The sequence below is a fragment of the Ochlerotatus camptorhynchus genome, unplaced genomic scaffold, assembly GCF_037179485.1.
Source record: "Ochlerotatus camptorhynchus isolate MF236.1 unplaced genomic scaffold, CSIRO-AGI_Acam_v1.1 ptg000361l, whole genome shotgun sequence".
NCBI lineage: Eukaryota > Metazoa > Arthropoda > Insecta > Diptera > Culicidae > Ochlerotatus > Ochlerotatus camptorhynchus.
In genome coordinates this window covers 4,301,029-4,314,941 of record NW_027040849.1, presented here as the reverse complement: position 1 = coordinate 4,314,941, position 13,913 = coordinate 4,301,029, and the positions used below count along the sequence as shown (strand labels likewise).

The 13,913-nt window shown below is 37.0% G+C and overlaps 1 protein-coding gene across 5 annotated transcripts in view; it reads right to left on the bottom strand.

The window, feature by feature from the left end:
• Positions 1 to 13,913, bottom strand: part of Tmep (Transmembrane endosomal protein) — a 121,677-nt gene that overhangs the window by 5,021 nt on the left and 102,743 nt on the right. The window contains exon 9 of one of the 5 annotated variants that reach the window (XM_065231857.1): positions 4,221 to 5,529. The exons of the other annotated variants lie outside the window; for them this stretch is intronic. Within the exon in view, the coding sequence (XP_065087929.1) occupies positions 5,495 to 5,529 (35 nt within the window). The 3' untranslated portion in view covers positions 4,221 to 5,494. Of the gene's footprint in view, positions 1 to 4,220; positions 5,530 to 13,913 lie in introns of those variants that run through there. 5 annotated transcript variants of the gene reach the window in all.

The following is a 13,913-nucleotide window of genomic DNA, read 5'->3' as shown; positions in this document are numbered from 1 at the left end:
CGACTTTTAGTTTGTACATTGCGAGAAGCTTTTATTACATTTCAAGAAGTCAGTAAAAATAGCATTGGATTTAGTTCATTTGCAGCAGTAAAACCAAAGCATTGCAAATTACTTGGTAGTTCAGGTTCTCACAATATTTGTGTTTGTACCATCCATGAAAATATTAATTTAATGCTTCATTGTCTTAGAAAATATTCATTCGAAAAAGATTTCAACCATTATTTTGAAGAAATATTATGCAGTTCATCATCCAGAACTAAACATTGTTATCTCCGCGAATGCGAACGTTGTCCAGGTCTCTCAGATTTTGAAAGAAGTTTTTCAGAAAAATTCGAGGAACAGGGTATGTCTGAAATATGTTTTGAACAATGGGTTTCAACTTATCGATGTAGTTTAGAGAAACTTGTAAAACCAGTAGATGGATTTGTTCCTTATTTTTGCGAAAAGTTGGAAAAACTGGTATCCCATGATTATATTAAAACTCAACAGTCTAGTTTCTTGAGAAATACAAAAAATACTCTTAAAAATGGAGAAGTTGTCATAATCTGTGATTTTTCCGAAAATTATTCATTTGTTCTTCAAGATGCTGCCCAAAGTAGTTACTGGAATAATCAACAAGCTACTATTCATCCTTTTTGCATTTATTATTCAGAATCAGGTATAATTAAAAATTTAAGTTTGATCGTAATCTCTGAAGATTTAAAACACGATACAATTGCGGTGCAAGTATTTATTTCAAAATTACTGACCTTTTTGCAAACAAAAATACAAGTAAAAAAAGCGATGTTTATGCCTGATGGAGCTGCATGGGCTAACCAGAAAAGTAATGATTATTTAACAAAAATGTCATTTTGTTTTGTGTCACAAAAGGAATACGAACAGGGGGCTGCAGAATGGAAAAGCATTTTTGAAAAGGCCAAAACGATCCCAGGTACAAGAAAATATCACTGTATTGTTCCGATTTCCGAAAATAAAATATCAGCGAAACTATTTTCGAATGACGAAGAACGCACCATTCATAACCTATAAAAACATGCCAATCAAAAGTTGATCAATTAAAAATATATCCAACGAAAAGGTTTATGTACAAATTATTATTATTAAAGATGATCGAAAGTAATAAATGTAAGATGCAAATAAAAACGCATGGGTATTTAATTTATTTATCTTATAAGTTTAAAACCAATTTTCCAATAGTCTATTGGTGCAAGGGTAAGTTGAAGGTAAGTAGATGCATATCTTGCAAAACTTATCATATTTGATGGAAAATCACGTATAACTTATGAAAACGGCATATTTTCTACAAAAAATTGATTATGATGAAAGTAAATTTGAAATATCTCGAAAACTGTTACATATAGGAAGTTTATTGATATGAGCATTATCGTTTGAAATAATTTTTATAATTATATACTGACATCAAACTGAGCCTTTTGCCGTAAATAATGAAAGTTTCAAAAATGCCTTAAAAGTTGCTCTTAGAAAAACTTTTTTATTAAAAGTTTGTCCATCCTGTAGTTGTTTTCAAAACTTCTGCTTTCTATTCAAGTTTTTATTTAAAAAAATATAAAAATAATCAAAAATACGTTTTTTTTTTGTTATTTGAATTTTGAGGTTTATTTTAAATTTTTTTTTTGTAAAAAAACGAAAAAAAAAATTCCGTGTATATTTTTTTTATAAAGCCTTATTAGTTTCCTACAACTCCTTCTTAGTATTTTTTTTTCTACAACCAACTGTTTTCGAACTACATTTTTTTTAAAGTATGTGTGCAAAAACACATAGGCCCTTTTCAAAAATTACCCTTGAGTCAAAAGGGTCTCCTCTCCTGCGGAAAATATTTGGTCTATCATACTGAAAATATGTGCCATGTATCATCCAGATCGAAGATAGTGAAGTTTGGTGACTGACCGATTTGGCGTGGAATTGGTCAGTAGTTTTAAGCCACATAAATCCAGTAGTGTTGAGTGAATAAACTAGTTTGCATGTTCCGTGATGTGTTATCAATAAATGGCATGTTTTAAAAAACCGTCGCGAGTTACTAAACTGGTTATGGAAATTCCCAATCTCGCTGTTTGGACGCTGGAGGAAACATCCTACAATTGAAGACATTGAAATGTGCATGGAGACTTATTCTATTGTGTGATTGGAGGCCAATTCACCCGTTGATGTTGGGGGCTGGAATTATCCCGTTACCCACTACTGAGCTATCCGATAAGGTAATCGACCATTCCCCCATCATTTTTGGTACGTATTGTGAAACTGGACGAACTATGGGAGAGTTACAGTGAAACCATGGTAGAGATCTTTTCCCACGACGACTACAACGCAGAGAAGACGTCACTTGAGAAGGAACGCATCGAGTTCAGCGATCGTTATTATGGGGTCAAGTCCTTTCTAATGGACAAGATCAAGGAGCTCCAGAAACCCCAAGCACTGGAGCAGTCCATACGAGCAGGTGAAGGATCAACATCGGCCACCATTGATCATGTGCGCCTACCACAGATCAAGCTGCATACCTACCGGAGGTGGAAAAACTCCATTATTTAAAGGGTTGCCTTCAAGGAGAAGCCAAGGCCCTGATTGAACTACTCTCGATCACGGCAGCCAATTACCAGGTGGCATGGGATATGCTGTTAAAACGTTACAATAACAGCAAGCAACTGAGGAAGCGGCAGGTACAAGCTCTCTTCAAGCTACCCACACTTTCGAAGGAGTCCGGAGCTGACTTACACATCCTAGTGGAAGGTTTTGAACGGATTGTGCAGACTCCCGAACAGGTCATCCAACCGGTTGACTATAAGGATCTTCTACTGGTGAACATCCTCACGATTGGACCCGGTCACGCGTAGAGGGTGGGAGGAGGTATCATCAACAAAGGAGCAGGATACTCTGGAGGAGCTATGCGATTTCCTTCGGCGTAGAATCCAGGTTTTGGACAGCTTACCAACGAAATCCATCGACACTAGGGGTGTCGGCCAGTCGCAGCAACAACCGAAGTCGAAACCATAACCCGTGAAGGTCAGCTACAATTCTCAAGCGTCTAGGGGACGCTGCGTTGCCTGTTCTTCGGATCACCTTCTCCATCAGTGCAATGAATTCCAGGAGATGGCAGTATCGGACAGGGATGGTCTCGAAAAATCCAATGGACACTGTCGGAACTGCTTCAGGACAGGACATCACGCCAAGGACTGTCAATCAAAATACTCCTGTAGGAACTACTGCAAGGGACGTCACCATACTCTAGTATGCTTCAAGCAGGGAAAGGAAACCAAGGTTGCTGCAGTTGCTGGGGGCAGTAAATCGTTCACTTCTGAAGACCAACAGAAGTCATCTAGCTCATCCGATACGCAAGTGGCTAACGTGGCAGCCACGGAAACTGCAGTGTCCGCTGCAGCTCACCAAAGACCTACCCAGGTGCTTTTGGCAACAGCAGTTGTGGTTATCGAGCTCGCGCTCTACTGGACTCATTTTTGTGTCGAGACTTGAATTGCACGTTGTGAAAAGTCTCGCAATATCAAAGGAGCTTGTAAAATCAATATCAATCATGATATTTTGTTCCAATATCACGCGTGATATTGCGAGCGCATGAAAGCGGAAAAATATCAATTGATTTCTGATTTTGCCAACACTGAACATATGTATGCCCAATGTACGTGAAAAATCACGTAGCTGCGTCGATCAGGGCTCTACATTTTCGAAGCTCTAAAATCAACTCTTTTTTTTTTCTCTCATACATACGTGTTAACTAACAAACTGACAGCTCACTGCCATACAAAGTTCCACCTAGGTGGTGGTGGTGATTTTTGCTGATGTAATCGCACTTATTTAAAATAGTCCTAGTGCACCAAAATTGATTAAATTTTGGATTTCGGTTCCATTTTTAATGAAGATTACGAACATACATTTACCTCAAAACCCCTAAAGAACTCAATTGGCCATTTTATGAGAACAGTGGCCTTCAATGGTATTACAGGTATACCTCAATTCCCGCAAATTATCATTCAAACAAGTAAACTAATATCACCATCGGACAGATGAGATAATGATCCATTTATTGGTAATATTAATTTGTATGAGTCAATTGTTATTAGCGAGATATTGACGATGGAAGTCACAAGTGACAGTTACATTATATCGAGGTATACCTGTAGCTCAAAACTGTAGCTTAAAAAGGAATACATTTCTTTCAATAATCAACTTAAAATAACACGAACAGAAACTATTTTAAATACAAGATTTCTTTACTTAAACATCTTAAAAAGGTACTTACGCGAGAGGAAGGGTGCACCGATCGCTCCTTACCGTCCGCGAGTTTCCTGCATTCACAGTTGCAGCTACCGACACAAATCTGGCTACTCTACCTATTTCCTCACGTCTTCCTTCCGGTGCAGTGCGCAGAAATCAACATGCTCCATATATGAAATCGCTAAATCCTGTCAGTTTCCGCGTACAAATACTAGCCGAAGAAGCTAGGTATACACTAATAACTACACTTGTAGGCGGTATTCAGTTTGAAATAACTTACAGGATGAACATGACACCAGAACACAATATTGATCTAGTAATAAGAACAATGCAGGCAGAAGAAACGAATCCAAGCAGTAATATTTGCAAGCCAGAGACGAAAGCAGCTAGCAAACACAATCACATCTATAGATAAGTTTCGCTCGAAAAACAAAAATCAAAACAATACACAATTCATTCACGACTCGGGTTAAGATTTGGATGATTTCACAAGAAATGCAACATATAGGTAAAAGCAAATGATGTTTTCGCTTAAGGTATGGAATGATCAAAGGCGTGCAAATATTACTCCTCAGACGGGATGCAATGCTAAAGATTCCAAATTTGTTTCCTAAAAGAATGTTCTAATACTTTCAATTTGCGTATAGCTAGGTAAGTACGTTCAGAGATTGGACAGCTAGAGAAAATTTCTGTTGCCTACGGACTGAATTGCGTCGATTTTTACAATTCTCCTAAAACGTTAATAATTGATTCCAGTAGGTTCAAGTCCTATATGATACATACGTTTGTTTCGCTGTTACTAGTAATGCTGCTTTCTAAAAATACGTAAAATAAGTATAAAATACGATCTTCCCCTAACGGCGGTTGCAAAATCTACAAGTTAAATTACTAAGAGTTTTGCATTACTTTTAATTTATAAAAATGTGTTTAGTCAGTTTGTATGAATTTCAGACAGTTAAAAAGTTTAATTTCAGTAAATAAAAAACACTAATTTTCATCGAATATTACGTCCTTGCTTGTTTTGTAACCAGGACAGAAGGAGCAGGAGCTGTGAATTTTCTTAACAATAAAGGAATAAAATATAAACTGTACTTAAACGATTAGCTCGCTTGTGTTGTTGTTGTTGTTGTTGCTGTTGCTGTTGTAGTAGATCACCAAAGAGTTCTTTTTAGTTGAGTTTGAAGATTTTTCTCTCCCGTCGCCCACTAGACGTGCTTGTGGTTAAGTTTCATTTAAGCCGATATCGCAGTTAGAGTCGCTCGTAGGTCTGCTGGGAAACAACTTCTGCAAAATGTAGAGAACAAGAAGAATGGATAGGGGAGAAATGATAACAAAACAACTAAAAAGGGCTTTATGAAAAATAAAAGCGAATTTGTGAACTTAGTGAAATTAAAATCATAAGGGTGTTGGTGGTGGGTGGCTGCCGTTGCTTTTTTGGACGTCCATTGGCGTGTCGATGAGTATTTTCTCGGAAGTTTATTTTTATCAGTTTACGTGATGCAACGAAAAAGAAATATAATGAAACCATGAGGTGTGTCTTCCCCTAGGAATTTAATCCTTCGGCTTTCGATAGCAATGGTGTTGGAAAGCAAAAATAAACCAAATAAAATAGATACGCGTGGCAAAGACTACGATGTCACTCACTACTATTATACTTGGTGCCATGTAGGTGCACACCGCCTGCGTTTAGAATTGGTTTCCGAACTCGGAAACGGTGATAAACTTGCTCGATAAGCTGTTGCTGCTATTGCTGTGGCTTGTGTACAGTTCCTCTTCACGTAGTTGATAGTAGTTTTGAAGATACTGAGCTGCCTGAGAATTCGTCGATAGTCTACCCTTGCCGACGTTGATTGGCGATGGACAGTCTGCAAATGTTCACATACAACTTCAGATTCAAAGCATTGTTTTGGTCGAATTGTTTGACTGTCCTGAGATAATTCTACCTGTACTGGGATTCGATCTAGCAAACTATGTTAGCGATTAGATAGGGCTCAATAAAGAGGGACCGTACCTAAGGTGTGGATGGGTAAGGTATGACCAACAGCGTTTATTCACATGTTTTTCAAAACAAATTTAATTGGTTTTCACCCAGAATCAGTAGAAGAGCTGCTGAACTATCATCTGGGAAACTGTTTATATCAATTAGTCTTTAAGTTTGTTCCCGTACTTGCTTTTTTGCTTTTGCTGTAAGTTACTGTAAGAAAATAATACAGGAATCCCCGAAGGGTGGTGCCGTCTACCTAACGCCATTTCTCAGCAGTCTTTCAACCAATTGAGCTGATTTTTTGTATGTGATTAGGGCCAACCATAAACTTGACACTCACAAAAAACAGCTCAATTGAATGAAAGACTGTTGAGAAATGGCGGTGGGTAGATAGCACCTACCCACCGCGCAAATCTGGGATTCCTGTATTATTTTCTTACAGCAACTTACAGCAAAAGCAAAAATTGCCAATGTTTATTCCATTTTTGATTCCATTTGTTCAATTACGGATACTGATTTGAAAATAACCGATCATGAGACCTTAGTGATTAATGTCTTAGACCTTGTTAACGATAACGATAATTTTATAAAATTGAAGTGCTGGAGGAAATATTCGAAGCAAGCATTTTCGAATCTTGTTGAAAGGAACGTGGATTTTCCATTCGCGACCAGTAGCTTAGATGAATCTACAGCTGTTCTTAATAACGCTTTGAAAACGTGTACCAATCAACTAGTTGAGCAAAAGTTTGTTTCTTTGAAAAACTCGACCAGCTGGTACAATTTGGATATTTTTGCGTCTTAAACGGAAAAGGGACAAATGGTACAAAAAGTTTTGTAGATCAAATAATGACAATCATTGGAGTAGGTACACAATCGCGCGTAATAAGTATTCACAATCGATAAAGAAAACTCACTGTGAATATGTTCAAAGGAAGATTGATCAGCATCAAAACAACAGCAAAGAGTTATGGAAAATTTTGAAATCTTTATTAAAACCTAGTAATTGCAAACAGCAGCCCATAACCTTTAAGGTTCAACAAACCATTATTGTTTTTTCAATCATCATCAAAAAATGAAAAGCAGTTTTTCATTCAAATTCAAAATTCTGCAAACGAAAATGTCATCATTGCATTCTACTGGCCTACCGGAACACAGTGATGACATTTTCATTGGCAGAATTTTGAATTTGAACGAAAAAACTGCTTTCGATGATTGAATGATGGTTTGTTGAATCTTACACGTTAGAACAGTCAGAACAAGTAATTGCATCTAAGTTGTTGAATGATTATTTTGTCGAAAGTGTTTCATTGATTAATCAATCCATTGAAATGGTCGATGAATCTGACGAAATAAAACAGCCAGTTAATAATAGTTGTAGATTTGAAGGTTTGCACCCAATTACATTAGATGAACTTAGAGTTATTTGTTTTTCATTAGGAAAATGGGCTGGAGTACCGTGGCGAACCGAAATCCGTACACCTAAGAAATGAATCAAAATCCGTACATTTCATACAAAACGCCTACTTTTTGTATGAGGTGTACGGATTTCGATGCTGTATGGATTTCGGTCCCCCACGGTAGATAATGTTAATGCTAGAGTTATTCAAGATTGCTTTCATGTCATTAACCACATCTTGTTGCACCTTATTAATGAATCATTGCAAACTGGACATGTGCCACAAATTTGGAAGGAATCCTTAGTGGTTCCTATGCAAAAAGTTGCTGGAACGATTAAAGCCGAAGAGATTCGTCCCATCAACATGTTGTACGCATTAGAGAAAATTTCAGAACTTGTTGTTAAAGGCCAGCTGTTGAAGTATTTAAATAGCAATAGTTTGTTGATACCAGTGCAATCGGGATATCGGGTAGGTCATTCTTGTAAAACTGAGTTGAATTTGGTGTTAGCAAAGTGGAAAGACAACTTGGAGCGTAAAGATACGACTGTTGCTGTTCTTTTTGATCTGAAACGCGCTTTTGAAACAATTTCTAAGCCCTTACTGTTAAGTACAATCAAGCGCTTTGGAATTACGAGTACTGACAGTAGTATCTGACAGAACTCAACGGACTGTTTTTAATGATTCTGTTTCCAGTCCCGTTGGGAATAACCTTGGAGTGCCCCAGGGAAGTGTATTAGGGCCCCTGTTATTTATCATGTATTTTAATGACTTGTGGCGTGTTTGACGGTTTTGCGACATTAAACTTTTTGCAGGTGATATTGTGTTATTTATTGCAGCTAAGGTTTTAGAAGTTGCCGTCTTACACTTGAATGAAAATTTGCAGTATCTAAGTAGATGGTTGAAGTGTAAGCAGTTAAAATTGAATACAAGTAAAACTAAATGTATGGTAATTTCGCGGATTCGATTAAATGAGAACGTCTCTGTTGTAATTGATGATGAGACTATTAATCGCGTTCGGGAGATTAAATATCTTGGCGTGATTATTGATGTCAACTTTAAGTTCAACTCTCACATTGACAATGTCATCAAGAAAATTGCCTAGATGTATGGAATTCTATGTCGACTGAAAAACCGATTTAACTATTGCCAGTAAAATACAGCTATACAAATCAATCATCTCTCCTCATCTAGACTTTTTCCCTTCCATTTTATTTCTGGCCAATGAAACACAAATAGAGAGTTTACAGCGCTTGCAGAATAAAATAATGCGTTTGATTTTGAGATGTAATAGATTCACTTCCTCAACTTTTATGCTAGACGTCTCACAATGGTTGTCGGTGAAGCAAAGAATTGTATATTTGACTATGGTGTTCATATTAAAGTAGTTAACGGTTTGCTGGCTCGATATTTGTGTGATCGAATTGAAAGATGAAGTGATTATCATAGATATAATACTAGAAACGCGATTGAAATAAGAACAGCACATTTCTTGTCTTGTGCTTCACATAATTCATTATATTCATTATATATTATATTTTAAATGTTTTCAATTCGATGCCTAGACATATTAAACGTTCAGCAACACTTACAGAATTTAAAAGACAGAGCCAGCTCCTCCACCTGTACCCTACCTATCAACCCATCAACTCACGGACCAAGGACCAACGGGTTTACTTCCCTTCCGAGGGAAGGTGATCAGAGATTTATTCTTCCGAAAATCCCGCCGGCGTCGACTGGGATTGAACCCAGGCCCTTTAGAGTGAGAGGCAGTCACGCTTACCACTACAGCACTGACGCCGCTAAATATCAAATATGCATGTATTCAAAATATTTTTTTTTTTAATAATAGTTGATCGCCCTCAATATCGACAGGACGTTACTGGAATCTTTTGAATACTTCCTGTAGGTCTTTTGAATGCTTTATGATCAACTTTCCGTCTTTAACGGTGCCGGTGGTGTAGTGGTAAGCGTGATTACCCCTCACCCCAGCAGGCCTGAGTTCAATCCCAGTCGGCGCCGCCGGGATGTTCTGAGGCATAACATCTCTGATCACGCCTTCCTTTGGATGGGAAGTAAAGCCGTTGGTCCCCGGTTCATGAGTTGATGGGTCGATAGGTAGGGTCCAGGTGTGGGAGCTGCCTTCCTGGCACGTCGGTAGCATTGGTGCTCAGCACGGAAAACAAGATCGACGGAAAAAACGACGGAACCAAAGGAAAAAAAAAAAAACTTTCCGTCTTTGCATAATATCTGAGCAACGTCATTTGAATTTTTGAACAGTGGCAGATCTTCAAATTAATAATTCCTGCCGTTTTGTAAGAATGTCTGAGAGACAAAACTCTAATGTTTTAACAGCTGAAGAACTTCATAATAATGCTTGATCAACCTGAATATTTGAAAATATCCCTAGGACTTTATTTAAATCTGACTTAAAATCCGTGAATATTAACTAAAATCTCAAAAATTCTACGAAGATTCCTGAACTTCTACGAAGGTCCCTGTACTTCCACAATGTTTTTCGAACCTCAACTCAACAACTAAAATTACCTGAAATTGTAGAAAGTTTCGCTAACTTCTGAGAAGTTCCATCAACTTCTGCGAAGTTCCCACAACTTCTACGATGCTACGATGTTCTCATATCTTATACAAACTTTCCTAAATTTCTAGAAAGATCACTGAATTTCTATCACGTTTGCTGAACTCATTCGAATTTCCTATAACTCATACAATTCTACGAAGTTTTTTTTTATCTAGCTCATTTATTTGAAACGCTCAATTTCTTCTTGGCTATAGCCTTCTTCCGTTCACGCAAATCTTTCCTTACTTGCGTAATTCTTTCCCCTTTTTCCGTTATAACTTCTTTCACATTTCCAAAGCTATCATGCAGTACTCGTTATTCCGGTAACTGAGTTTATAAGCTTCGTTTTGGCTCGTTTTATCTCCAATGGTGTCGGTAGTTCTCGACATTTTGTAACATGTCCTTTTCAAGTACATATTCCTGAAGCACCACTTCTGTTTCCTGATGGTTGTTGTTGTTGTTGTCCAACGATGCAGCTTTGTTTACTACACCTGCGTACATACTTTTACCGCTCTATTCTTCGTCCTGTCGATGCTTCTCTGGTTGCTTCCGAGCCTTCCGCTTGGAGCAGGAAATTATCCGGTGCCCCTCTTTCTAGGTCAAGGCATGGAGGCATGGATTCTTCGGATTTGAACTTAATGAAAAGTCCTTTCTCCTCCGCAATTTGAACCGAATCCGCATTCAATAATTTCACGAAATTGACGATTTCGCCTGTTTGGTTTTCACTTCCATTTCTGAAGCTGAACTAGATGGAATTCTCTATTTCACACATACCGCATCTAACGGCATCGACAAGCGACTATACAATAGCGGTTATCGAATACCAGACTACCATTGCTGTCAGCAGCTAAAAGCGCACATATATAAAGTTCCCTCAACTTCTTGAAAATTTTCTTCCCTGACCTATGAACATCTCCGAACTTCTGAAACTTTTCCACGAATATTCGTGAACATCTGTTTAGATCCCTGAAACTAAACGAAGTTTTCAAAACTTCCAGGAAGTTCATTAAACATTTTAAAGTAAGTCCTCTAACAAACTGCTACGAAGTTCGCTAAACTTTTACGAAGTTTGTAGAGACTGTACAAATATTGACGAATTTCTACGAAGTTCCGTGAGCTTTTACAAATTTCCCTGCATTTCTATCAAGTTTTACAAAGTTCATAGATCTCTTAATTTTTAGAAAATTTGCTGAACTTCTATGAAGTTCGATTCACTTCTACGGAGTTCCCTGAAGTTTTAATAAATTCGATGATTTTCTACGAAGTTTCCACAAGTTTCCTGAACTTCTACGAAATTCCTTTAACTATTTTAAGGCTATGAAACTTCAACATAGAGCCCGGAAGTTAAAACATGGAACCAAACATTTACAAAGTTCACTGAAATTAACACATTAATTCATTAACTTCTACGACCTTCCACAAACATGTTCACACTTTCCACTTCGACGTTTTCCGGATTGTTACAAACTTCCCTGAATGTCTACGTAGTTCTCTGAAGCTCTACGAAGTTCCTAAAATTTCTACGAAGTTTTCTGAATTTTTACGATGTTCTCTGAATGTCTACGAAGTCCCTGAAGTTGAAATAAATCCCTGAACTTCAACGAAGTTTCCCGAGTTTCTTAAAAAAATCGCTTAATTTATCTAAAGTTCACTTATTTAAAAAAAAAAAAGTTCAATGAAGTTCGACAAAGTTCATTGAACCTCTACTGAATTTGCTGAACTTCTACAAAAATCTTCCCATTTCCACGAAGTTCACTGAAGTTCTACGAAGTTCGCTGAACTTCTACAAAGTTAGCCGATATTCTAGAAAGTTGACTGCACTTTTAGATAGACTCCTGAACATCTACGAAGTTTCCTGAAGATCTTCGAAGTTCCTTGAAAATCTACAACGATCTTTGAAGTTATTTGAAGATTCTCGATCTTCTTCGAATTTCCCTGAACTTCTTTAAAGACTCAGCTTTATAAATCTGAAATAGTGAACACCCCCGCTTGCAAATATGTTATATTAAGACATGTGAAGACATTTCGTCGATCTCGTTGAAGATTTTTTTTTATAAATACCGTAAAACGAGGTAACATTGATTGTTTTTTTAAGTATATTCTAAATATTTTCTACATTAAAGAAAGTTTTTCAAATTATTTTTTTTAAACAAGTGCTGAGGATCCTAGAGTAAATTCGTTTAACGGAAATTATTGCATTTGCACTATTTTTTTAGTCTTGTGACCGAACATTAGTACATATATTGATATGGGGTTACTTTGATAATGCTTGATGAATGTAGAAAAACATGACTGAAATTCAAACTATTTAGTTCAACAAATATGACATTTTGAATGAGCATACAATCAAAAAACATCATAAGCAATAAAAGACAATATTGAATTTGTGATGGATGTATCGGAAATACATTTCATAAGTGATGGTTTGAGTGCTTTTTTAAACAGGCAACAAATAAGAAAATTGTTTCTTAATATGTTTTGAAAACATGTAACACATAGGGTAGAGCACTACTTCGTCGTAATCGCCTATTTCCGTTCTATCGATCAGAAAAGATCAATAATATCAATGATTTCACCATGCACAAATCAATAAATGGTTTGTTCAGATGCGTTAGCTCATAAGCTACAACATAAATCCTATTAGAACGCATTGTATGAATATTTAGGCTCATTGTTCTCAAAACAAAAGAAGCGCTCCTAGAGAATCCCCTTTTTCTACGTTTATCCGTAGGACGAAGAAAATCTAATGGCGATTCAATGCGTTAGGACGGAATTGAAACTCGTAGAACGAATTTGGAATCAAGAAGCAGTGTTAGATTTTTAATAATATCTCAACATTGTTTGACTCTTTATCAAATTCAACGGTACGTATGGAAAGGTGAATAAATTTAGAAGTCATCTTTTAGAGAAATTTTCCATTTTTTGTTCAAACCCGTTCAAAAAAAGGGTAAAGCGCGGGTTGTGCTTAGTAGGACGGAAATTAGATCAAGAACCCTACTTTATAAAAACTATATACGATATCAAAGGTATGGTACCAATGTTTCTAACTCGGAGAAAAGGCAAAGAAGGAATTAAATCATTATATTTTACTATCAAAATTACCCGCATTATCAAAGATACCCCGTTTTACGGTACACCTAGCATCCCTGCATACAACAAAGGAATAAAGGACACACATATTTTGAGATGGCAATCAAATTCCCGGTTGGTTTCAATTCCCTGCATAGCGCTCCTATATACTTCTACTACTCATTAGGTCAACTGACCATTAAGCCGAATGATCATTAGGTCGAATGGTCATTAAGCCGAATTGTCTTCAGGCTGAATGGTCTTTAAGTTGAATGATTTCCAGCTTAACCAGGCTAAAATGAAGTTTGACGAGCAGCCACACATAGTTTTGATTTTAAGATTTTCATCTCTTAGAAGTTTTTGCAAACTATTCAGACTTGCGGAATTTTTTTGACTCTCGTTTAACAGTCTTGGGTTATTCGTGACTTGTCCGGAGATGAAATTTGAATTCGTGACTTTGGCGTGAGAGGTATGGATGTTAACCTCTACGCCGGTGCCGTTCTCATAATATGAAATAATAATTGGGGGTCTATCCAGTTTGGCATACAGTCGTTTAGCATAATAGTCATTTGGCATAACAGTCGTTTGGCATAAACTGCTGGTAACCGCAAGTCAGTATCATCTGTATTTTTAGCAATTTTGA